The sequence below is a fragment of the Fukomys damarensis genome, unplaced genomic scaffold (genome assembly GCF_012274545.1).
Source record: "Fukomys damarensis isolate Sample0158 unplaced genomic scaffold, DMR_v1.0_HiC HiC_scaffold_38, whole genome shotgun sequence".
Classification (NCBI taxonomy): domain Eukaryota; kingdom Metazoa; phylum Chordata; class Mammalia; order Rodentia; family Bathyergidae; genus Fukomys; species Fukomys damarensis.
Genome location: NW_022900950.1, coordinates 69303632 through 69330028, shown reverse-complemented (window position 1 = coordinate 69330028; position 26397 = coordinate 69303632). Strand labels below are relative to the sequence as shown.

General features: G+C 38.7%; 1 protein-coding gene and 1 pseudogene across 2 annotated transcripts in view; both read left to right on the top strand.

The window, feature by feature from the left end:
- Positions 1–26397, top strand: part of Inpp4b (inositol polyphosphate-4-phosphatase type II B) — a 943087-nt gene that overhangs the window by 600703 nt on the left and 315987 nt on the right. For both annotated transcript variants that reach the window (XM_010639876.2, XM_019209903.2), the window contains exons 8-9: positions 22142–22260; positions 24525–24641. In XM_010639876.2, the coding sequence (XP_010638178.1) occupies positions 22142–22260; positions 24525–24641 (236 nt within the window). The remainder of the gene's footprint in view (positions 1–22141; positions 22261–24524; positions 24642–26397) is intronic.
- LOC117284686 lies at positions 8432–8568 on the top strand (annotated as a pseudogene).

The window sequence follows — 26397 nt, the reverse complement described above, 5'->3', positions numbered from 1 at the left end:
AAACAGGGTTCATATGAACTACTTAGACAATATATATTTTCTTTCTCTCACAGTTCTAAAATGGATTGAAAGAGCAGCAGTGGATCTGCATTATAACTCAATTTTATAGATTTTTATATGCACATATTCAACGTATAGAAACCAGATACAATTTAATAATATAAAAACTTTTACATGTTAATAGAGATACGTTCTAAAGTTTTGGGATAAATTTAAATATACATACATTGCACTTGTTTTGAATGGGTTGAGGTTCCAAGCACACAGTTTCGTGAATATGTTGCAAATTTATTTTGTTTGATCAAAATAATTGTATGGTATAACTTATTGTGACAATAACTCTATATAATATTTATTTTCAACATTTTAAAAATCACAAATAGAGCTAAATAGTGCTGTAAATGAGAGTCTAGGTTTTTTGTTTTTGTTTTTTCTCCCAGCTATTGAGAAACAGGTGCAAGTGCGAAAACTCAAACTTTCATGGCGATACTAGTAACACTATACTTCACCTCCTAGAGTTTTCAGATTGTTTCAGAAATAAAATGAAGAATTTGTCTTCAGAAAGGGAACTGAGAGGTAGGAGGAACTCCTGTCTCACTGACCAGAACTCTCACTACCTGAGAATCTATACATCTTTGCTTTTTAAGCGGAGCTTGTAGTCCCTTCTCATCTTTTTCACAGGACATCTGCAAGGTGAAGATCTGTTAGAGCACGGTGGTGCATTTCTGAGCACAGAACAAGCCTTCCTGTGTGATGGCTAGAGAAGGGGGAGCTGAGGTTGGCAGCTCAGGCGGATGAGAGGCTGGCTGTCAGGGAGAGAAGGCAGCCCACTTTTCAGACCCAGCACACCAGGGCAGAAACCTGCATTTCATTTCAAGTAAAATAAACCAGCTGTTCAAAGGCCTATCTTACCTATTATGATAGATTAATCAAGTTCAATAGCAATGCTACTGTAACCTATATTTTTGGTTAAATCGCAGAATTAAGGGATTGGTAGTTGCAAAGATTTATTCGTGATTATTTTCTTCCATTTAAAAAAATCAATTTTCTTCTATATTTATTCAAAAACTACACTAAAGTCCTTTTAAAAATAATTTTATCTTATCAAATGGTGAGAAATACCCAACAAATGAACACAAGTTTACTAAAAAAATTGTTTAAGGTCTTCAAAGAATTACATTATTGATTTTAGAAGACATACTCCTTAAACTGTTAGGCTTATTAGAATTTTAAAGTCTTCAATTATGCTGTTTTTGAAGAATTTTTTAAAAAAACATTTTAAAAATCCTCTCAGGTTTTACTGTATATTAGTGTCCCCTTTTTCTTTAAGTTTATTTTAACCCCAGAAATTCTTCAGTTGTATTTATTGCATAGTTAACTTTTATTCACATAGTAATGGATAATTAGTGAAAAATTGCTTCTTAATATATTTTCATTATTAAAGGACTACATATTTATTTAATCAGATGTGAAAAGGAATGATTTCAAACAAAAAAATAAAACAACATAGGAGACTTTTTTCTACCCAATTTTTAAATACGTTATTCTATATGCTTTACCAAAGTATTTAAATAAATTGAGAATCTGAGTCGTATTGCTCTTTACATTGGACAAACAATCTCATTAATCATTTTTGTTGGTGTTACATTGCTTTGCATAAGTTATTTTCTATGGACATTGTTTCTCCCTTGTCTGTGTGCTGCTATGAAATCATTATAACTTTCTGAAGTTCTTCTGCTACATCTTTATGCGAGTACACGGGGTAGGAGATGCTCAGTCAGTTCAGCAAGATAATTTGGCTGACGATGTCTAGATAGCACTAGATAAGCATCACTGAAAAAGTGAATACCTCGTGTCCACTGCTCGGTGTATTTTGAATGGTTAACTGCATTTAAATTAAATAATTTATCCTTACAACTGCAACTCTGCGTTCATATTTGTTTTATTTCTTTGAATTAAGGATAATCTTTAAATTTTCACAAAAAAACAAGGAATAAGTAAAACCTAAGAAAATATTGATTTTGTGTATGGCTTAATAAAATTGCTTTCAACAAAGCTGATGTTTGAAAGTAGAGATCTTTCCTTAAAATCCAGATCTATTTCCTTCTTCAAACTATTGTAGAAAATGTGTAAAGAAATCTTCAGTGATACAAAAAAAAGTCTATGAAATACTTTAGGTTTAGCACTCTCTGTGATGCTTTTTTTTTTTTGGTTTTTTTGAGACAGGGTCTCACTATATAGTTGAGACTGGCCTGGAACTCACTATGTAGTCCATGCTGGTCTCGAACTCACAGCGATCCTCCTGATTCAGCCTCCCAAGTGCTGGGTTTACAGGTGTGTGCCTCCATGCCCAACTTCAGTGATGCTTTTAATGTCGTCTTTGCCACCCTTTATTAACTTCAGTTAGTAGAATATGATTTCAAAAATTTAAGTACATCACATACATTATAAATCCAAATCATTAGGTAGCAATCCTTGTCAAAGGATATGTGTTGATGCTGATCACTGAATTCATTATTTGATACTGGGAAGTCTTGTTCTTCAGTTTATATCTTAATGGCTGGTAATCAGTGGAAAACAAATGGCTAGGAACATGATAAAATGAAATATGGATTTTATACATGTTGATAAGTTTTGTGATTGATTTTGCTAGGAATGGGAACATGGATGCAGCAGTAAAATCCCTAACAAATATAGTTTGTTTATTTATTAAAGTTATGTTGTGAGAGGCATAGAAAACTTAGAAATGAGATAATTCCAGATAGTGTTAAGTTCTATGTATAGAAAAATAAGACACTAAATAAAACATGCCTGGAAAAGAAGCACTGAATTAGGAGACCAAGGATTATTTAGATAAGGATTTTAAAGAAGCCACTAATTGTCCAAAGATCCTTAAACAGAATGTGGATATTGATTTGAAAGTTGTCTGTTCCTAACCTAAAACCCAGGTAACTTTACAAAGATCAAGGAGCAGCATATAGTTCGTATTTAAATAGCTTATAATAAGGTCCTTATGAGAATGGTGGAGTTCAAAGGTAATAATTAGGTTACTGGTTTAACCAGACTTCAAACCAAGTTGCAAATTGATGTGGTCTTGAGGTAAAAATAGCTACAAGAAAAATGGCAGGCTAGGGAGTACCATCTGTTATGATACTGTAATTCCAAGGGAGTCAGGCACAGCAATAGAAAAGAAGGGATGCAGATCCAGGGAGATCTTTCTTCCAGGTCTCTTCAGTCCCCCCTCGCTTGCACAGATACCTAATGCCCTGGCCATCTGCAGAGTAGGATTAAACCTGCAGATTGGCTGCCAATCTGTGATTCTAGCCTCTACTGACTAAGGAGCAGAGAGTCATAGGATTTGAATGCAACTGTTAGATCTTTTGCCTTTTCTGAAATGGCTTTATCTTTTAAGACTCAGTGTAGTATCTGGTAGAATAAGTTTTTTCCAGAGACAGTTTTTCTTCTTATATTTTCCTCCCACCTCCTCTTTTTTAGATTATTTGTTTGTTTGTCTTTTTTGAGACAGGGTCTTACTATGCAGTTCAGGCTAGACTTGAACTCAGTACGTAGCCCAAGCTGGCTTTGAATTCCTGGAGTTCCTCCTGCGTCAGCCTCCTGAGTGTTGGCATTACAGTCATGTGCCACCACTCCAAGCTCCTATAAATTTTATTAGTACATAAAATAGGGGTAATCTGAGATGCCAACATTAACAGAGCCTTCATTTTTCATCTTTCTCTGAAATTGGTAAATCCACATCAACGTCTATAATTATCACAGATAAAAATTAATAATTGGCCATGTAAAAATGTATAGAATGGGGTTAGATATTATTGTAGATTCCCAGGCAGAGTTAACTTTCTTTATCCCTGTTTTATCATCTCTCTTCTTGGTTTTTCTCATATAACTCAGGGAGAGTGATAGAAAATATAGGCCACTGAACTTCATCAGTATCTCAGGTTGATCAGACTATGTTTTTGTTTAATTTTTGAAGCAAAGCATATTAGTGTTCAGATGGAATACTAGGCCATCATTAAAACTCATCAGTGAAAGGGATACCTCATCACACTAGAAAACATAGGCTTTCAAGGCAGATAACATCTCCCTGGTGTAACATTGTCGGTCTGTATGTGCAAAAGGACAGACTTGAAAGAATAAGCACGTGTGTCTCTAGTCGTGGTTCCTACCACAGAGTAGAATTTTAATTTCCTTTATTATGCACTTTTACATTTTCCAAAGTTTGCCTTACACCCACACAAAGTTCATAATTGGGTATTTCTTTTCTTTTTAATAACCCAAGTGTGCTGAACTACAGAAAGGCATATCTGGACAAGTAAAAATCACTCTTTGCCTTCAGTTAGCTCAGAGTATAGCTAGAAAGCCCAAGCTAGTACTCCTGAAATCACGAGAAGACACTTGAGCTAAGCTATTATTTAGAGTCTGTGAGAATATTGGGGACTGAGTAAAGGAGAAAGCAAGTGTGAGTGAATGGGGCTTACAGAGGAGAACTGATCAAGACAATTTCTGAGAGGGAGGTCATAGAATAAAAGTAAGGAGGAGTCTTTTCTAGATATGGAAAGCAATTTAAGTAGGTGCTTGGTACTGTATCAAAGATGAAGACTCAAATTCAGAACGAGCACAAAGGACAGGCACCAAGCCGTACACCTAGGTACAAACAGGTATGTTAGTGAGCTCTTTGTTGCTGTAACAAAATACCTGCAGTAAACAAGTTTAAATGAAGAAAGGTATTTTTGGAGTATGGTTTCAGGGGCTTCAGTCCATGGCCATTTGGGCCTGTTAAGTCACTCCTGTGGTGAAGCAAAATGTCACAATGTGGAGCCCGTGATAGAGTAAGGTGCTCATCTCATTGTAGAAGAGAAGCAGAGAGAAAAACTTGAAGGAGCCATAGTCCCAGTATCTCTTTCAAGGCTATTCCCCCAGTGAGTTCATTTCTTCCCACAAGGCCTCACCTCTTGACTACCTCCCAGTAGTGTCATAGGCTGGGGACCAAGCTTTTTACCACATGGGAATTTGGGGACCTTCAGTATCCAAACTGTAGCAACAGGACCACCATTGTGTCTTCCTAGGAGAGAAAGTGAGAATAGTGTTTGCCTCAAGTAGGATTATGGATTTATCTACTTCCTGGTCCTTTGAGAGTAGTCCTATGAACTTAAAATAAATCAGTGACTCCCTGTGCTTTATAGAGAATCACTTCACTGTCACTCTGCAAGTCCTGTTGGTTCTGCCCTACCTAATATGATGACGTAGAAGAAGTGAAGTTCCCAGCTTTCTCAGTGGAAATAGAGCGTTGAAGGGAGAAAGTCCTGTGGATATGTAATCCACTCTACAGCTGTGCAAGGTAAATGGTAGGCACTATTGGGGCTCATGCCTAAAATTTAGTTTTGTCACAAAATTGTGTCCTTGTGCAATGATGAGATCCTTTCTCCTCTCGGGTAGGTCACTTTCACAGTGGCTGTTAGTGAGGAGATGTGTTTGTCAGTGTTAATTCTTTGACTAAATACTTAGTTCTGTCAGATTGTGTATTAGACTGAGTTGATTTTAGATTTTATATAAAAACCTACTATATTTCTAACTGTCAGCTTAGGGAAAAGAACAAATCATGAAATCATGTGATCAGTTTTCAGTGCTTGGTATGTGAAAAAATATATAGAAATGCGTCCGAAATGATAAGCCTTACAAGAAAAATGGTTTCATTCCTTAAAAGACATGGCTTTTATAGCATTTCAGAGGCCTTCCTTCACCTGCATGTAAAGTCCATTCATACTTTATGAAGTGCTGTCCTTCAGGCACTGTTTTCTGTTTCTCTAAAAAAGATCTAAGGCGCTGATTTATTAGTTCTCTTCTGTATCCCACTTGTTTTGTTGAATTGTGTTCTACAGATTATTATAAAACTCTAAATTTTAAACACTCCAGTAAGAGAATGGATGACATTAGTATACTTGTCTCAGAATTTTCAGCTTTGGTATGTCAGGCCAGCTGAAAGCACAGGAGTATCTTTGTGTTCAGTCTAGTGATGGAAAGCATTACCTTGCTATATAAGATGCAATATAATAATCAGACCAACAAGAAAAGCAACTGCTGAACATTAGTGAAAACTCGTGCTGGCCTTGTTTTGTTGCCTTATTATAAGTGGCCCTTTTTTTGGTTCTTACAGTACCACAGCCCACATAAAATATTGCATTCCACTGAAAATTATTTTCTGGTAAGCTTCTAAAGACAAGGAATTGTGTGGAGTCCTGAGAGATTACAGGATCAGCCACCATGGTTTCAGCATACACCGTGTGCTTAGCTCTTTGCTAGAAGGATGTTATGGATACCTGACCACCACGTAATATTTAAAATAACAAGCATTTATCAAGTGCTTACTTGTTTGCCATATGGTGTTCTAAATAATTTGCATAGACTAATTAACTTAAATTCATTCCTCACAATTTCATTATGAGTCATTACTCTATTGTCATTCCTAATTTATTAGTAAGGCAACTTAGACATGAATAAGTAAGGTAACGAGCCCAAGAATTAATCCTAGGTATCTTGGTTCCAGAGTATATACACATGTATTATACTTATCCAACAGGTGGATAATCTTAGATTCCCAAAGATTAATTTTCCAAAGATCTTACGGAAGTTGTTAACAGGAAGTTGTCAAGATTAAGGTTGAGTTTTGTCTGATTCCAGAGCTCCTGTACTTGGCCACTGAGCTGTACTCCTTCCATTATTGACTCCTCCTTCCAAGGAATTTCCAGGAGACAGTGGGAGTAAAACTCATTATAATGCCGGATACACTATGATCAGGGAGAAACAAAGGTGTAAGACATTGGCTATAGAGGCACTGAGCAAGTAGTGATTAAATATAACTATGGCATCAGAAAGCACATCTCCAAGGAAATGACATCTGGGCAAAATCTTGAGGGACAAGCAAGTTATTGGTTGGTCTCGAAGGTACAGATGAGACAATTCAAGTAAAGGGAGAAAGAAAACAAAGTAAAAAATAAAATCCTAGAGCTTATTTTCCAAGATGATGAGTTAATACTCATTAATATTTCCCTCATTGCTTATAATCCTGTTCTAAAATAAAGTTTTAAAGCTCCTAATGCAACGTTATTCTACGAATATTAAGACCTTCTTTTAAATTTGAAGTCAACAGGCTTTAAATATTGCTTTATTGCTAGTAAATTATATTTAGATATTGTGAAAAAAAAATGGTCGTCCTGGCTTTGGGGCCTTGCTGCATGAAACTGGAGGAGGCTAGGTCCCCTCTGAGCTGGACAGAAAAGACTGTGTCGTTGCCAAGTGCCTACTTGTGTAGAATTTATGCATGGAGGCATCCTCCCCGTGAATCTTTCTTTGAGCTATCTCAATTTTGACAACAGTAGGTCTCTAGCAGTACAACTGGGGAGATAATTTTCAGAACAAAGCATTCACCAAGAACACACTCACAAAAAGAGGACTGAAAGAAATGGATCGGCATCTTAGGCTGAAGTTGAGCCTGAGTGGAGCACTTAGGAAGAGTTGGGAGTGCAAAGTTCACTCGATCAAGTTTGAATCCTATCTTCCTTACAGCCTAGTCATGTGGTCTTAGAAAAACTGTGCAATGTCTCTGGGTTTCTTCTTTTCTCCTGTGTCGGCTGAAAAGGGTACAAGTATCCAACCTAGAAGATTCTTGTGAGGGTTAAATGTGTCAATGTACATGAAGCACCTAAAATGATGTGTGACACTACATCTACATGATTGATTGATTATTATTATTATTATAAATGTTTGCTAGCGTGAATTCTTTTGTCATACTCAGTATTTCCTTGACCCTGAATTTTTTGTGCATTATGATGTTATTGCTTATTGAACTTTTTCTACATGGCAGCTGTGAGGCTGTGTATCGTCTTTCACGTTTTCTCGCTGATTGTACAGTGGGCCCCGCAGGTGCTTATTCACATTCACGGTTCACAGACAAGTTCAGCCCTTTTTTTTCTGCAAGAGTTTGCTGCTAGGGTGCAGCTGAATATAGATTCTGACCCCAAAGGCCAGGTTCTTTGTGGTTGATTATTAAAAGTACAGACATAGAAAAGGGAAGAGCAGTAAAAGGTTATCTAAGACCTGTAAAATCGTTTCTGTATTGCTGAAATAATTAGAGGTTTCAATGAGAGAAGAGAAAATGAACCAATTAGGGCATCCCAACAGGTCGTGTGGTAGTAGTTTCTGGCAACTCAAGATTTAATATGTTCTGCAGTTGGAGTGTAGCCTTTTCACCCTGACACTGGTCTGCACTGTATCTTGGCCCACTCTGGAGATATTAAAACATTATGACATCAGTCAACCAATGAGAAGTATGTGAGGAATCAAACTTTTTTCTTCCACTTCTTATTATGACTATTTTACTTAACTAAATTGTGTTTCAATAAAATGTATACATTCAATCACTTCTCGGCCTTTTGGCTAAGATCAAGTGTAATAAAATGTATACATTCTTGTCATGTTTTTTTTTCTAAGTAATAGATTGCAGAAGCATTTAATTAGGGAATATCTTTGACCAGGTTTAACCCTGCAGGCTTAAACTGATTTTTCCATATAGGTTCAGCAAATTCTTCAAAATGCTCTTCTCATTTGTTTTTCAATCTTCTATTTCTTTTTTATTTGTTTTTCCCTGATGATCAATGTACCCCACCTGCTTTTTTTTAATTTCCACACAATTCACCTAATTACTCTCTTTCTTCTATTGCCAACTTACTGGGAGAGCTGGTCACTGGGAAGGGGCCTACTTTTGCAGCACCTGTTACTCCTTTCAAATAGTTAAGGAATCTGGCTAACTTGGGACTTTGTTCATTAGAGGGTTTTGCTTTGCTTAAAATCTAAAGCCACCAAGGTTGTGAAGGAGCAAGATCCCCTCCTGCATTTGTCTGCATAATGGAAACTTGCCAGCCTAACTTCTTGTCAAGCCAGTGGCTCCAAATGTATTGCAGCCCACCTAGGAACCATGTACGGTGAAGAAAGAAAACCTAGTAGAGTAGAAGGCAAATTTTTTAAAAAAAATTCATTTATAGTTCCATTAAACAAAAGTCTTTCCCCAAATGCTTCTCTTGGAGCTTTGCTCTTTTGCAACTGAAAATGGGATCTCACCCCTGTTTTTCAGTGGAAGGAACAGAGAGACCCAAACAGGTTAAGTGACTTGCCACAGTCACAGACATGGTGTGGGAAAACATAGAGCTTTTGAGTGCTGTATCATTTTCTCCTCAGATCTCTCTACCAGTGGCAAAGAGATTCTTCTGGAAAGGTGGCAAAAGTCAGTATGAACAATCAAGGTATTTCCAGGTTGAACTGTATTCAAAGCAATCTTTTTTATCCTAAACAATTTCAAGTTCAAGAGTTCTAAAATATTTATGGATCTTTGTTTCCAAAATTTGTAACTCTTGCCTGGCTCCTATTCACTGGCTAAGATACCTGCACTTCCTTGTCGGGAAAGTATTTTAAACTTAAGATAGCTAAACCTTGACTTTTTGATATCTATTTTTGTCCTGTAAAATATTTTATTCCCCCATGACGCCCATCTCTGTAAAATACGCCACCAGTCCCTCAGCTACTCAAACACTCAAACTACAACTCCATCTTGATTCTTCTTCTCCAACCTTGCATCAAATCTATCACCGCGTTCTGTGTGTCCTGTGTTAAAAATATTTTCTGAATGTGATCGCTGTTCTCTATCACCACTGTTTTCTAATTCATGGTACAACGAGCTCCCACCTTTGCCAGTCGGGAGGGTTCCCAGTGGATTCTTATCCCCGCACAGTCCCTCCCTGACAGGACAAGACAGAGTAATACCTTAAAAATATAACTGATTTCTTCATCCCTAACGCAGTTAAAATCCCCCACTGCCTCCCTTTCTCTTAATATAAAATCAGAACATCTTACCACATTCTACATGAGCCTTAAGGAAGAAGGCCATTAATACCGGACCGACTGCTCACATAGTACAGGCCGCATCATCTCCACTGGTCTTTCTGCTTCTCGGACAGGCCAAACATTTGTTCCTCCTCCTCAGCTGTTTCTTTGGTATGTTTCAGCCACACTTCAAATGCCCGTTAATTATGAAGCTTTTCCGGCTCTATCATTCTCCAGCATTCTCAACTTCATCACACTGTTTAGAATGCCCGCCAGTTTCTTTCTTTTTTTTTAAACAATTTCTTCCAGTCAACTATAAAGACCATTAGAGAAAGAACTTGATTTTTGGGTTACTGCTGTGAAACTGTCACAGTGTCATGCCAAGCACATTTTAAACATTCGATAAATAACCAGGAGATGAATCATACATAGATTCTATTGCTAGATCTGCACATATTTTTTCAAAATATAAATTGATATCTTTAAAAATGCTCTTGAAATGTTGTATATGTGCAACTGACACATTCATTCTAAAAATGATTCATTTTAAAATTCCTAGTGAACACGGTTACTTATTTAGTTTTTTTGGGGGGTGTTCTGGGGATTGAACTAGGGACCTTGTGCTTGCCAGGCAGGTGGCAGAACCACTGAGCTAAATCCCCAGCCCATGTTACTTAACTATTAAGATTCACAGAATGATATACAGGAGGGTCAGAGTCATAATGACCTTCTGGCTCTTTTAGAGAGAACTGAAGAGAAGAATCAGTTATAGGTCAAGGCAAACAAGTTGGTTCTATAACTAGAGTGCATTTGACAGTGCAGTACTGACTTATTTGTGTCAAATTGGATGCCTGGATTCTTCATACTGTAACTTTGATATCTCTGTTATCACAGCTTCGGAAAGCTCACAACCCTTTTGTTGAGGTGCTCTTAAGAATTAACACTTACAAATAGCAACCAGAAGAATAATGGACATCAGAAATGATAAAAATGGGCTCGCCAGAAGATTTGAGCTCACATTTCAGTCTAGGCATGCAGTGCCAAGGGGCTCTATGTGTGAGAGCAGGAATAAGGTCATGTGGGTCTTGATTCTGCTGCTGGCTACCTGTGCAATCCTAAAAACTTCCTCTTTGCTGTGTTGTTTGGCAGATTAAATGAGACTCTCTATCTAAAGCACAAAAAATGAGTGCTCAGTGTCTGAGTGATCACTTGATGGTATTATTGTAATTATTATTTTGTCTTAATCCCATCCCTTTAATAACACTCTGATTCTGTATCTGTTACATTCAGCATATATTATTAGCTAAATATTTGAAAGTGAGAAGTTCATTGTTTCATATATTATCAAGAATTTAATAAATCATCTTTCCCACTTCTCTTATTTAATTGGGTCTTCACAAGTGCTCAGGGAAAACAAACAGAATTATCATACTTTTCTACAGAGAAGGTCACCGAAATACCATTAAAACTCCCAAATTTCATAGTTAGCACTGGAATCTGCAACTTTCAACTTTTGGCTATTTATGATGCAAGGCGAGCAAGAATTGCCAAGGAGATACCAAATAGAAGGCACCTCTTATTCTTGCTGTGCCTAACCTACCCCTTGTTCTGGAAGAGCCTAAAAGGCTCTGAAGCCATCTGCATTTACCCTGCTGTTCTGCTGAATTGTAGGTTTGAGTTGTTCTTGGAGATCATGAACATCCTGAGAAACCTGCTTTTTGTGTCCTCCAAACTCTGATTATCTTAGAAACAATCTTGCTCACTTCTAAGTTACCTGAGCTGCATTATTTCCTGAAAGTGTTGAATTGGTAGTCTTTGCTCTAAATATCTAGGTTTTGTACCTTCTTACTGGTACGTTCTTTCTCACATTCAGACTCTTCTTCCTGTTTCTTATACCCTGGCCTTGCTAGCTTTCCTCATTGCTAGCTTTAGCTTGTCAGTGCCAACCCTGTTGTATTTCCTCTCAGTTGACATCTTATGACAGAAGAATTGACACCCTTGAGACCCCATTATTCAACACAGGTATTGAAACCTTTCTCTGTCTACAGTGACTCTACACAAAACCATATGTATGGTTGAAGACTCGTGTAGCTTCAAAACGGAAACTGTCTTCTTCAATCCCTTCAAAGTGTGTCCTCCTCCAAAGAAAGATGTAGATGCTGACAATTAAATAAGCAGCTAATTGTCACACTAGAAGTATCATTTTTTTCTATTCCTTCCTTCCCCCTTATTTCCTAATCTATTTATGTATCTTTGATTCTGTATATTGTTATTCTACTTGTAAATATTTGACATTAGAGTGACATCAATTTCATGAAAAACTGTTAACTCCCCCACATAACTACTATTTCGAATGCATTTACAAGTAAAAAACTACTACAATAAGAATTTTTTCCTTGATCTAAGAACTACCCCCTAAAACTCAAGCCATAAGGACAGTACACGCAGGACTATCCTTCTAAAACATTTTGGTTTGAGAAAACACACTTGAAAATTGCCTGTTTAGGATTTGGTAAAGTCCCAACCCATGGGTTGGCCTGTTTCATAACAAATTATCCCACTTTGCAGTGGCTTCTCATGTAGCTTGCTTCTACCTGCCCAAGAAAGAGAATCTCAGATTCCCTCAGGAGACTGTCAACCTCTCACAGTAATGTCCCAGGCCGGTTTCCTTCATTCTTCCTCAGATGCCCAAGTTCTCCCTAGACATCATTGCATGTAGAGTCCAGCCACCTTGAGGACACTGGCTTAACCATCCACCTTTGGGTACAGAGTGGCTTGCTACCCTACATGTAAGGGCCCTTCTTCATCAACTGTACTGGCCTCTTCCTTTGGTTCACAGGGAAGCAGCCCTCTCCAACAATTATAGACACTGCTGAATTCACTAATGGACCTTAAGCTTTTTCTGAATGGTTGCTGTTCTGGAAAAACGTTGTCATGTAAGTCCCTGGAGAGGGGGGCAGTAAGGTTTAGGTAAGGTTGTTCCCTGTGTTTCTTCTTTCTCTTCTTCCATCCTAGTTCTAACACTACACCTTTCTATTGAGTCACTTGCAGTTTTTTCTTTAATATTCAGTGAGACCTGCTTTCCTCTCAGAATAACATTTTCCTCCTTTCCAAAGCAGCACATATGTTTCTGCTGAAAAGAACAGCAGAGAGCTGTGAGCACTTGCTGTCTCCAAAGTAGAGCACAGCTTTGGAACACATGGAGAAAGAGCCAAGTCAGTGTGTGGCGTGTAGTATGGCCAGGCCAGTTTGGAGTTGATGGCATATAGTGTGGGACATCACCATCAGAGAGATGTAGGCCCTGGCTTATTTGTAATTCAGTTGCCTGAGGATGGAATCTCGGTCACCTAGGTAATAGTCGGGAAAATAAGACAAAGTAGGACTATCTAAAGATTGACATGAGAGAAGCAGAGGGAGCAGGGACAGGCTCCAGCTCAGGAGTCTTCCGGTACCAACAGCAGTGATTTGAACAGAATTTGCTCCTTTCACATGCAAATGAGCTGTCTGCCACACAGCTGGCATCTTTACTGTTCTCCAGCACAGACAATGGGAGAGAAGAGACTCCTGAGAGAGTCATTGTTCCACACAGAGGTCGAGTTTCTTTTCTCTCCTTTCAGATTGTTCACTAAGACTTAAATTGAGAACTGGTACTGGGTATGAAGTTTATTTTAGCATCAAGAACGTTACCAACTAAAGAAGTAAATTTCATCTTCTCAGACATTTTATGTTTCTTTTAAAATACTAACGCGTTTCTGTTTAACACTCACACACTGACACCCACAGATTTGGTGACACGTTTTTATATTGTTCTGTTATGGGAAAATGTAACATGTTTTATTTCGGGGCTTATTTCCCAACAATCTGAATCTAGTCTTTTGTATCAAGGAACACTTTAATTTATAAGTGAGTCAGTTGTAACAAAATTTAGGAACAGCTGAGCTCAAATCTCAATGTAGCAAGAATTCTGAAGCAATATTTCTATAACACAATCTTTAAGTCCCCTCTTGTAAATTATTGCCTACATTCCTTCAGAATTCATCTAGCTCCTCTCTATGGTATTAGCCTCATCTATTTCCCAAATTTTATTTGGATTTTATTATCTGAGTGTCGAGAGTCTTAAAATTCTCATTACAAAGCTAAATCACCATTGAAAAAGTGGAGGACTGCAGGGAGCAGAACTATGTTCTTGAATGTCATTAATTCAGGTTCCTGAATACTGAGTTGTTGGTAAAATGAAGAGATATCCTTCCCTCCTGGAGATACAGGCTGTGATCTATAAACATTGCCTGATGGATAAGTAAAAAGTGTATATGTGGAATTGATGGAAATAGAAGGCAGCAACAGGCACATTGTTTGCTCTGGATATGAGAAAACACAAAGGACTGAAGCTGTCTATACATGGGAAATGTTCAGGGACCCAGACACACCCCTGCCTTCTCTGTGTATCTCACATACTGTCTCAAAGGAGAACCACCTGCAAAATATGCACGACGTTAATATTGTGTGGTTGTAATGTGGGAGCCAAAGTATCTAGCTTTATTTTTATCTGCCTAAGGGATGGTTGCATTGGGATGGCTTTGGTTGCCCATTCACTCATTCATTCTGTTTGTGTTTATGTGTGTTTCTAGATTCCTGGGGTTGATTTTTTTTATTTTTCAATATGAAACATAGATTTACATTTTCCTTCTACAAACCTAAAATTCATATTGTGGCAAGCTATGCAAATGTTATCCATTTTGAACAGAAAGGCCCTGATTTTGAATTTAGAACAAGAGATTTTTGAACTCTGACAAATAAAAATAAAACATTTGAAACCTTCTAATCTTTTTTTCACTCAACTTTTATATGTTTATTTTTATTTTTTCAATAAATTTTGCTTATGTTGGTAGGTATGCATGGTCACATATTTATCAGAATAGTGTGTTAACTAAAATCTCCCATACTGTAGTTAAGGGAAAAATAATACATTTTTATTATATTTCTATAAAGAATTTAGAAATAGTTAACTGAGGCTAGAAGCTATTATTTGCTAAGAGTAATAATATGTCTTTGACCCCTGGAGTCCCAGGTCTTATAACTATGAGTGGTGACTCCAATGATCTCGTCTTTCAGAGTGATGTGAGAAACATATTTTAGAAAGGAAATTTGATATAATAGAGAAGGAACCAAAAAGGTATGAGTGAATGAGAAAAATTATAAAAAAAACAAGCTTGTGCAGTTGAAAATGAGCAAGAAGGCAAGAGAGGAGAGAAGAGAGGCCATGATAAGATGTTATATCAGATGAATTAAAAACTCTCAGTGATCATAAAGACTACAGAATGAACATGGAAAGATGTATATTAACAGCCATAAATCAGTTCAGTGTGATGCAGTCACATTCATCTGAGAAGTAACTGTAATAGTTAAAAGTGAATAGAGTGTCCCACTACTTGTGTAATTCTCATTTTGTGGATGTTAGCATTGCACATTGTATCACTTTACTACATGCAGTTCAATTATCGTGGGATTTGATGTGCTGGGAAGTAGGCAGTGTTGTCTTCCAAATCTATTCAGACTTTATGCACTGTAGAGGCTGATGTCCTTGGCTTTACAAAGTTGATGTCTTTTTACCAGTCCTATTCCTAAGGGTAAGGTAAAGGTACAGAAAGGCAGAGGAACCAAAAACAGGAAAGCATATTGTACTACCAAAGTAATTGGGGAGAAGGACTATTAGACTTTTAAGTGTTCCATGTATCTCTTAATGTATGATGTAAATTGATTTAGTCTAAATGTAATCATTGGCATTGAATGGTAATAGTGAAACCTTATAATGGAGTCCGGAAATTTATTGGACTGGAAACATAATGTAAATTGTTTTATCAGTTGACTAGTGGAATCGAATTTTCTAAAGTACAAAGAAAAGGAATATATAAGTGACATCTTTGAGAAACTTGACCAAATGTTAAAAATTTGAGGTATGAACAAACAATTACACTCTAGCCTGCAGAAGTCTTTCCGGAATCCTCAAAGGTGGGGCTGGTTCCCTTAGCAGGGGTAGTAGCATATAAACTGAGTGATGGAAGGGAGGCTGAAGCTAGATTTTTTTTCCCCCTAAAGCTTTGTTTGTATAAGGCCAGAGTTCTTTCCTAGGATGCAGCCTGGCCTCTGCACCATGGCTTTTCTTGCCCCTAATGATCCTGGATTTACCTTTTCCATTTTCCTGAAAATGAGTCTATACAGGGAGGATGCCAGGGATGTGCAGTCATCAGGGTCAAACGTAAGAAGCCTATGCTATGTTAGCTGGAACATTTATCTTTACTTTTATTGTTAGATGTTTTATTAACTCTCACAGTCTTCCTCTTTGGTGGAGGGACTGTGCAGAGTGGCAGAGCAAGATCATGACCCATGGGCCACCTCAGTAGTTAATTTAATACTACTATGGGCCAAAATCCTCTGACTAAAGGCACATTTACCTCCCATTCAGCCCCTTCTTAGAGGCCAAGTTGACCTTTTACTACAGCACATCTATTCGAAGACAGAAAATAAAGCTTTCTGATCTTGTTGGCTTCTTATCTGGTCAAAGGTGAAATTAAAATGCCTAAGAATGCACGCTTTGTTTCACAAAATGAGATACATTAATATGCCTTGGTCTTTTGAAGTTAATTCACAGCATAATAGTGGGTTTTTAAATATTTATTTATGTACATAGACATAGAAGGGTATAAAAAAATTGGTTATAGTTAATAAATGCTTTTGTTGAAAAATAATGTCTTTATATAAAATTGGGATTGACCTGAAATATCTTGAACATATTATTAGTATGATGATGTGAGATAGATAGATCCATTTTTATATTAATTACTAATACTAATACTAATAATATTCATAATGTTAACATAAAAGGCCTGTTGTATTCCTATTACTCTCTCTGAAATACCTCATATAGTCTTTATAACAAATTTATGGTGTCAGTGTTTATTCATTTTTTTTTTTTTTTTTAGTACCAGGGATCAAGCTCAGGTTCTTGTGTTTGCGAGGCAGGCGGCGGAACCAATGAGCTAAATCCCTGGCCTCTTGGTGGCTATTCTTTTACCTTCCATGTTACAGATACAAAAATAGAGGCTCAAAGAGATAGGGCCAAAATCACATAGAGCTTTAGGCCTGATCCTGATATCAGATACAGTTTTATTTCCCTTCTGTGTGCTGTACTGTGTGGTTTCTCCTCTAATCCTAAATTTCATTTGGTTAATTTTGAGTCGGGAATTGGATACATTGTGTTAGATGATACTAACCCTGGATGACAAGAACTGAGTAAAGAAGAAAAATGACTCCACTCAACAGAAAGAGGAGCTCTGAGAATGTAAGAGGCAGATGCTTGGTGCTACTGTATACTCAGACCTCCCAGGGCTCAGGCCACTGTCCCATTGAAAGCCTGGCCTTCGCATACTGCACGTCCAATGCAGGGCTTAGAACTCCTTACATTGTGGCAATGCTGCTGGGCTCAGAAGCACCTTAAGGACCAGTTGCATTCTATTTCGACTAGATTATCACTTGTCACAGCTCTTTGAGAGGAGTCAAGAGACAATTTTAAGCATCTAGCCATGGTTGTCCAGAATGATGGAAATTCTCTATGAACTTGATAGAATAACATTATTTAGAAATTATGACTGAATGAAACAAAACTTTATACTTTCTTTAAAAAACAACAACACATACACATGGTGGTGCACACCTATAATCTCTGGAATCTAGGAAGCCTAGTCAGGATGATTTCAAATTCGAGTCCTGCCTGAGGCATTTTGAAAGACTTTTTCTCAAAATAAAATGTAAAAGTTGCTAGGGCCATGGCTCTATGGAAAGCCCTTGAGTTCAATCTCTGGCATTACATGAACAGCAAATAATGATACAAAACAGTAACATTGTAAAGTAGATGGAATATGTGACTTGGGAAGGATGCTGGTGATTTTACTTTGTAGATTCTGGACCCTCAACTATTAGAAGTAATAAGTTCGAGGCCAGCCTGAGCTACATAGTGAGTTCCAGGTCAGTCTCCCTACATAGTGAGAGCTTTTCTCAAAAAAAAAAAAAAAGTATTAAATCAGAAGATAATCCATTCTCTTCCTAAGGTCCACTAATAGCTGTAAAACAAAAGTGGATGACTTGTACCCCTCAGGCAACATCTAGCAAGCGATGATGTTCTGTTTTGCCCTTCTAGAGTTGGCCACACAGTGAACTTTGGACAAGTGCTCAACTCAGGCCAAGCTGGTCCTTCATTTTGTCAGGCAATGAATGCGCCTAGAGGTCCCTATATAAAATAACCTCAGCTTTTGCATGGCTCTGTGCCTGACCTTCTCCCTAGATATTGAAGCTTCATTCATTTTTAGCATTCTGCTTCTGTTTCTCCTCCTCCTCCTTCTTCCTCTTCCCCTTCCTCCGCTGCCTCTCCTTGTCCCTTTCCTTCTCCCTCTTCCTCTCCCTCTCCTTCTGCTTCCTTTTTATGTACTGGGGATCAAACTCAGGACTTTGAGCTTGCTAGGCAGGTGTGGTGCCGTAAGCTACATCCCTGGCCCAACATTCCACTTCTACTGAAAATTTCCTTCTGCTAGAGTGACATCCTCCTGGCCCCTGCACAAGTCTCATCTGGGTCACTGGTAGGGATGTAGCTCATCATCATTAGAAAAAGAAAGCAAACATTCACTTGTGTTTCTAGTTATAAAAGTAACTAGAAAAATAATCCAGCTCTTCTTTATCAAAAAAATTCAAATTATAGTTTTTTAAATTGCTCATTCATTCCCTTTTGTCATGTAGTCAACAGTGAACCCAAGTACATTTGATTCTCAACCTATCAACCAACATTGTTTATTAATACTATTCTGGATTTGGGGGAATAGCTTTAAATAGCTCAATCCAAAATACAGCCAATAAAATGGCAGAAATAAAAGTAGAAAATCAATCAATGAATGAATAATTGCAGAGCAGCATTTGCTGCTACCACTTTGACCCAAATCATTCCGAATCTTAAAAATCAAATCTAAACAAAGCAGAACAAAATGTCAAAACATTGCCTTCTTTCAGTCTTATAAGTCAAGAGCGGCCTTTTAGACAGGGCACTCCAGGAACAGTTTTATTTGGGTAATGGACAAGGGTGAGGATGGCTGAAAGTCTGATACAACATCTCACTTTTGAAAATAGATTTTCAGGCTCTGTGTTGGCACTAAATAATTCCCATGTAGATTAAATTTTATAGTGTTCAAATGAGTAATATCCCCAGGGAGCCATCCACGCAGTCACTATTTATCACCTCTCCGTGGAGACAGTTTCAGTATGCATAGGTCCATGACATGCCTCGGTTTCACCTTATGAAAAGCAGTGACTCATGTACTGGTTTGGCATTAGACCTGGCACCAGTATTTAAGGAGCTGTCTCAGTATGACTAAATCAATAGAAACCATTTTACACAAGCAACAACGTATCAAATATTGGTGGAAATGAGTACAATGATATCAGTAAACTTCTTTGTATAGAAAAGTCAGTTCATAAAAGGCCTACTTTCCCCCTTCCCTCCACCCTCACAGGTGTTGACAGCTGAAAAATTGAGGGTCTGAGAGTCTGTTACTTAGTACAACAGATGGAGGAAGTGAGGATCTGGGGCTACCTCGAGGACTTCTGCATGATCTCAGGCTCTCTCCCAGCCTTCTCGCTGTCTAAGCCCTAAGGAAAACTAAATGGCCTGGACTGTTGGGAAGAGAAGACCTGAGTGCGGTTCCCGATATAACTATTACTGGTGCTGTTTTCTGTGTCAGCTTTTAGAGGTAGAACGTAAGGAGACGCCAAGTGCCGCTGTTAATGTTTCTCCTTACTCCGTATTGGAGGACCTGCAGTTGGGGCTGCACAGACAGGCTCAGTTTAATAGAGAGTTTCTCTATCCTTGCGGAGTGAGTCTTGAGAGTTTCTCTGATGAAGTAAAGAACAGCTGCTTGCTTCTGGGAGCTAACCACAGCCCACAGTCGAGGCTGATAAGAACTCAGAGAAGAAGTGACTTATTCCAAGGAAAGGTGTCCCGAGCTCATGAGAGAGGTGCAGCTGTCATACCAAGGGGTGGTGTGCGTGTGTTTGAAACACGGTGGTACCAGCTTTAAAATTCAACACCAGATGTTTGTCAGCGTCAGGAAATGCTCACTGTGAGCAGAAAACCCAGAAGAGAGATACAATTAAAGATGTTCAGAAAGCAAGAAGAGGAAGTGACCACCAGACAAACAGTAACGTCTAATCTAGCTTTGCTTGCCCTCCAGGGCTATGTCAATGTTGCCAAAACCTCCCATTGGTATTTTTTTTTAGAAGCTTAGACTTGTTAGCCGGAGTAAACAGAACCATGGGGGTGAGTCTGTGGAGAAGACGTACTTCTGAGCAGAGGAGCAGTCAGCAAGCCAAGGAAAGAAGTGAGGCTCGTGGCTGAAGTGAGCAGGCTACCGTGAGGTCGAATCCTATCTATGTGTATGAGCACTTCATGTTTCCAGGCTAGATCTTAATACGCAAACCCGAAATAATAATTGAATGCCCCACTTTAAGGAGCGAAGAGAAGATGAGCCGAGTTCTTCAAAAACAGTGAAGGCTAAGTAAACCGTGGCTATTACTTTTTTCCCCACACATGGTTCCTACACTGTCCTGTAGTGCTTGAGGCACGTGGCTTAAATGAGGTGAACCTGTGACGAAGTTCCCGCTAGAGCAGTGCGAAGTCTGGCAAGAAAAAGTCAAGATGTTAAATAATTTTCTCAGTGTTGATTAGCTGTTAGGCCTGGACTAAAACCACTACAAAGCTCCTATTTTTGTTTTTTAAATTTCATTCTGCTCTGTAAATGAGATGACCCCTAAGTGATTAAAAGAGGATAATTACATCTGTAATTTTCTTTACTTCAAAGTTTGAGCTGTAAGCCCTGTTACCTCTGTCCCAGTGGAGGTCCTGTGGGCCATATCCGTGCTGGTAGTCAACATAAGTACACTGCCTCACCTGCCTTCTGCCTCTCCCCAAGGTTCTCCCCGTGGTGTCGGGTAGGGATCCTGTGGAATCCTGAACGCTAGTCCTGGAGAGCCAGGACCCAGGGCTGCTTCTCACTTCCCCAATCCATAGTTCCTGCCTGTTTTCTGTATCTGGAAGCTGGCGTAGAAAATAGCAACAATAATAGTTTTATTGGGACTGTACTTTTCTCTTATGCCTAACACCCTGGAGTGTTTATTCTTCCTTAGGGCTCAGGTGAGCCATGGGCCATGCTGGACTTGATCCAGCTCTGAAGAGGGCAAGGTGCATCCTGATGCTCCCTGACCTCAAAGAAGGAAGCGACTAGTTCAAAGGGAGGGTACATAGTACACGCATTATACATGTACCCATCTTGGGAAACTGGTGCTCTGAGCATGTCTCTTGGTCACACATACTCATTGTAAAAAGAGGAGAATCAAAGGGTAGGGCACATGGTAATGAAAGAAGATGTTGGACTTGCTAGAAAGGAATCTTTTTCCGGATTTTTCATCCCTGAAATGGGGGAATGATATGTGAGGGGAGAATATATTCAAGTAAATATGGTACAGGACTGAGCGCGTCTGTAACTTGAGCCTGGGGTCTAGGGTAAAGTTCCTAACACTTGTGGCCCCCAGGCAAGAATTAACTCATCCTGCTCCAGGTTGCTCTCTCCCTGGCTGGGCCTGAATTCCAGACGGAAAGCTTTGTTAGCCCCTCCTGACAACCCTCTGCTGTTTGTGTGCTGCAGTGCTAGAGTGCCCACACCTTCTTTTCTGGGCGTGTATGTGACTGTAAGCATCCAGTTCTGGTGAGGAGGTAGGGAAGGTCCCAGTGTGCATTGAGACATGTGAGCGAATGCAGCCAGTGTCAGGAAGGGACGTCCTACTTTGCTGGGTATGGATATGGCTCGAATCTATGTACTTCATTCAGGAGTGATTGGTGGCTGATTCAAGTCTCTGAAGTCCCTGAGCAGTGTATGCATAGGCGTACATGAGAGCTGGGAACTCAGAGCCCCGTCACGACTTGCTTAAGTGGCACATGTGGTCAGTGGAAATGAACTCTCAGTGCAGCCCTGCAGCACGTGACTTCCTATTTCTGTAAGGTACTTCCAGGACTTCCTCTGTAAACCCAGCCTGGGTCCCAGGAGATTTCCTTCAGCGCCGTCTGTGGCTGAGTTTACTTTTTGCCTGGGACAGAAGTTTTTCCCGGAGATATGATGTTAGTTTCTTTTCTTTCTCTTTTCTCTGCCTTTGGCAGCATGCAAGGATCTTGTGGCTCCTGTTCGTGATCGGAAACTGAATACCCTGGTGCAGATCTCAGTAATCCACCCTGCAGAGCAGAGCCTAACGAGGTATTCCAGCACTGAAATTGTAGAGGTGAGCACGCTGTGCCTGCTTTCTGCCTCTCTCCCCCTCTCTCTTGCTCCTGTTTTCTCTCTCTGTCTTCCTCTCTCTCTCTCTTTCTCTGTGTGTCTCTTCCCCCCTCCTGCCTCTTCACCCGCTCCTGCCTCTGTCTCCCCCATCCTCCCATCAAACAGCTGAAATGAGTTCTTTCCATGTTGTGACTGTCGTCTGTCATTTAGTAACATATGACTGAGATTATTAAGCATGCATTGGTCACTTCCCAGAATAAACACGTGAATGAAGTACTTGTCTTTTTCATTAGGAGACTTTATCTTCCTTCCATACATAGTAATTCCCACCTTGCATTCCCAAATAGACAATAAAATAAAGAGAAAAACAAAAACCATATCGATTTTAAATGAAATATTGTGAACACATATTTTAAGGAAGAGGTGTAAAGTACTCGTAGGAGTTCTAAATGTATTATGTGTTTTGCTCGTTTCCTTTTTCCCTTTGTTCTTCAGTCTAAATGTGGAAGCCTTACATTGTTTGCTGTCTTTCAAAGTTCAGAATTTTTCAAAGAAAGGTAGGTTATTAATTTGAGAAACTGTAATGTTTCCAGGCAAAAGGTGTATATGTTACTCATCCGATGAGAGATTTCCTATTTACATTTGTTGTTACTAATGTAGCATTCAGAATGTGTCAGGAGGAAACTGTTATTGTGTTGGATCAGATTCAAAAGGGGAAGTGTTTCCCTTTTGATAATTTTGTTCTGATCACACATTTCACAGCCTTAGTGAAAGACACTTAGTTGAACATCTGCAACTGGAGAAAGTGTACTCTACACTCCTTCAGATTGACTTGTTTAATTTTAGACTTCGAGCTGCATCTGTTTGGAATGAAGTTTCTTCCTAAGAATTTCAGCAGCCTGCCCCAGACCTGGCTGGCTCAGCGATGCCTGCCTGCTTTGATGCAGTTAGTGGAATCAATGATTCAGACTGAACTCAAGTCATTTCTATAATGGGAATGACCCAGATATTCTTGTAACCCTCAATCTGCTCTTTGGAAACTTTAGATTTCTATGGGTAGTTAATGCTGTAGATAAATTAACAAAAATAATCTTATCCATATACAGATTACTTAACTAAAATTGTTAATTTTGTATGTTCCAAGTTAATTGTTTTTGAAATCTTGCCAAAACTTTAAAGTAGTTTATTTCTGAGCTTCCCATCACTTCCTCCTCAATACTTTCATTGTGGCAAAACATATCATAAAATTCACCATGTTAGCCATAAAAAGTGATATATATTGTCCCATTTCAAAATTTTGTGTTTGAATATGTATTTTGTTTTTGGCTCTTTTATTCAAGACCTATTCTGAAGGACCTGCTACAATGCCAAGCAAGTATATTTGTTGAATAGAAGAATGAAAAACATTTGAATGATTAACTTCAGGTTTTAGAAATTTCTATAGACGTGGTCTATAGAACTTGAGCAAATAGTTTAATATTTTAAAAATATTTTGTATATATACATATGCATATAAATTATGTATAATTTAATTTTTGTTTGTTTGTCTGTTTTATGGTACCGGGGATCGAACTCGGGTCCTTGCGCTTGGGAGGCAGGTGGTGAAACCACTGAGCTAAATCCCCGGCCCTATAATTTAATTTTAAACACCAGTTCTCTAAAAGTAAATTCTGAGGCATATCCTGTGTGATGCATCCTGAGCTAGTCATTTCAGAGTCCTAAATACACCATATTTAGAGTTATCTCAGTAGTATTCATGTTGGTCTGTAGAAAAATGTCACAGTTGAACATCGAAAACCAAATGGGCCCTCTCAGGGCACAGTTTTCAGTGCAGTCATAGCAAGGAATGTGCAGCAGATGATTACCAACTGAACCTTTCTGAGAAAAATAGCTTCATTTTAATTTGGGCAATATTTTAGATTATTTTCATAAATTAAAAGTTATAACAATTGAACACATTATAAGTGGATTGACAGCTGGGTTTAAAGAAGACTTCTGTATACAATGAAAGAAAATTGTTTCACAAGATTTATGATTGGCAGCTTTGATGGGGATATAGATCCATCTACTGTGGGTAGCTGTATCAGTTCTGTGAGGCCCTGGCCCTTGTTGCCCACAAGCGAGATTTGGCAATTCAGAGCCCTCTTCTAATAGAACTATTTCCTACAAGACCCAAGACACACTTTTCTGGTGCGCCTGTGTCCCTGCGTGCTGTCCACTGCAGTTGCTGCCTGCCGGAATCCAAGCTGTCTGCTTGTGCTCTTCCAGGGAACAAGAGACCCGCTGTTCTTGACTGGTGTCATATTTCCATCCGAGTATCCCATCTATGAGGAGACCAGCATAAAACTGACTGTCTATGATGTCAAGGATAAATCTCACGACACGGTGAGTACATACCCTTCTTCTGTCTTGGAGACAGGGAGTCAGGCTCTTTCGATGTATTGCACTTCTGATGCGACTGTCACTTCTCAGAGAGCTTATTTGTACTGTTTAATCTTGTCTTGTGCTCATAGTGGGCCGGGTATTTTTCAAATTAATTTGATTCATGAACACATTGGTAATTTGTTGGGAGCAAAGCCTTTCTGAATAGATTTTTCTCTTTTTCGGAAAAAAAAAAACATTAACTTGATCCATTGGTTTACTTTTTATGGGGGTGGTTGTTGCTTTAAGATAAAAGGGGTAATATTGTGGGCAGAAAGCAAATAGCAGAGATTAAATAATATTTCACAATTTTCTACATGTAATGATCTAAAACAGGGGTTTGACAAAATACTCTTACAATTTACTCTTTCGCCTACTGTATAGAATCTATTGTTTTCTGGTGTTGTTACTACAGAAAAGCCAGTAGAAAAATGTAACAAGAAGCACTAGGTAGAAGTTATAACTGACTTTTTTACATTAAATGTAAAGTCCCAGGGGTCTTTTATCCCAGATACTTCGGTTTTCTTACCTGATCCAAATTTCCTTCCATCTGAGTCATCTCTTCTGGTTATGGTTAGGTACTGGGAACGACTCCTGGGGCTCACACTTACAGTTCCTGGGCTGGAGAGAATGTGCTGGGGTGATGTTGAAAAGAGAGGGCAGCCTCTCCTTTCAATTGCTCCCATGAGCATCCACTTCAGTGTGTTTTCATGCCAGGGGAGCCATGGGAAGTCTCATTACCATCGACCATTTCTAGAGTAAAGCATGAGGCAGGAGAGCCTGGATGTCAGGTAGGGCATGGCTTCAGGAGGCTTCTGCTGGAAGCTCAGGGATGCTGCTAGGCCTGAAGGACCACAAGGTACCTCCTACAGGGGAAAGGCAGCTTTACGCTCTGCCCGTACTTAAGCATTTCTGTTTTTCTTGTGATGACTCCTCTTCTTTTCAGTTTTTATTGCAAAGCATATAACATAAGTAGAAGCAACTTGCATTTACTCTAATGCTGGGGATATTTAGTAGAAGAAAAGTGATCTATACTGAAGGCATTTTCATTCTTCTTAGTTCCAGAAATGTTCATTTTCTCTACAACTGGACAGTAAGTTATCAACTAAATGCCCAGTGTGTACATGGGGTATAAATATTTGAGGGATCAGGTTTAGTTATTTTAAGGCAGGTTCTATGGCCACACTGGATTTATTTCTTTTACTAGCTTTATATCTTTGAGAGAGTTAAGTTTAGTTGTTTCTGGTTTCTTTATAATATTTACCTTGTGGGGCTGTTATAAGCATCAGATAGATTGCTGTATGTAAAATGTTTTAAGCCCAACTATTACTGAGTTGATAATAAGTCATGGCTATTACTGCTATTATTATTTTGATTACTGACTCACAGTTCTTCATAAGTATGAAAATCAAAAAAACTAATAAAATCATTTTCTGGATTGACTGTGTTATTCTTAAAAAGTCTTACATTTGTTGTTTCTGTTAAAATTGCCTTCTTTGAAAAAGAGGCAAGAATTTTGGTTAATGCCACAATGGAAAATGTTGGCATGGGAGTTTTGTGTTTTCCTTCCCATTCCTCTTGATTGCTGTGACTATTAAGTCTGTGTGGAAAAGCATCAGTCTCATGGTGGAACATCTGGACCAGGTTTGATGGATTGTGCACAGTGCTCACATTTATTGCTTTTTGTCGTTGTTTTGGCTCTGGAAACTGAACTCATAGA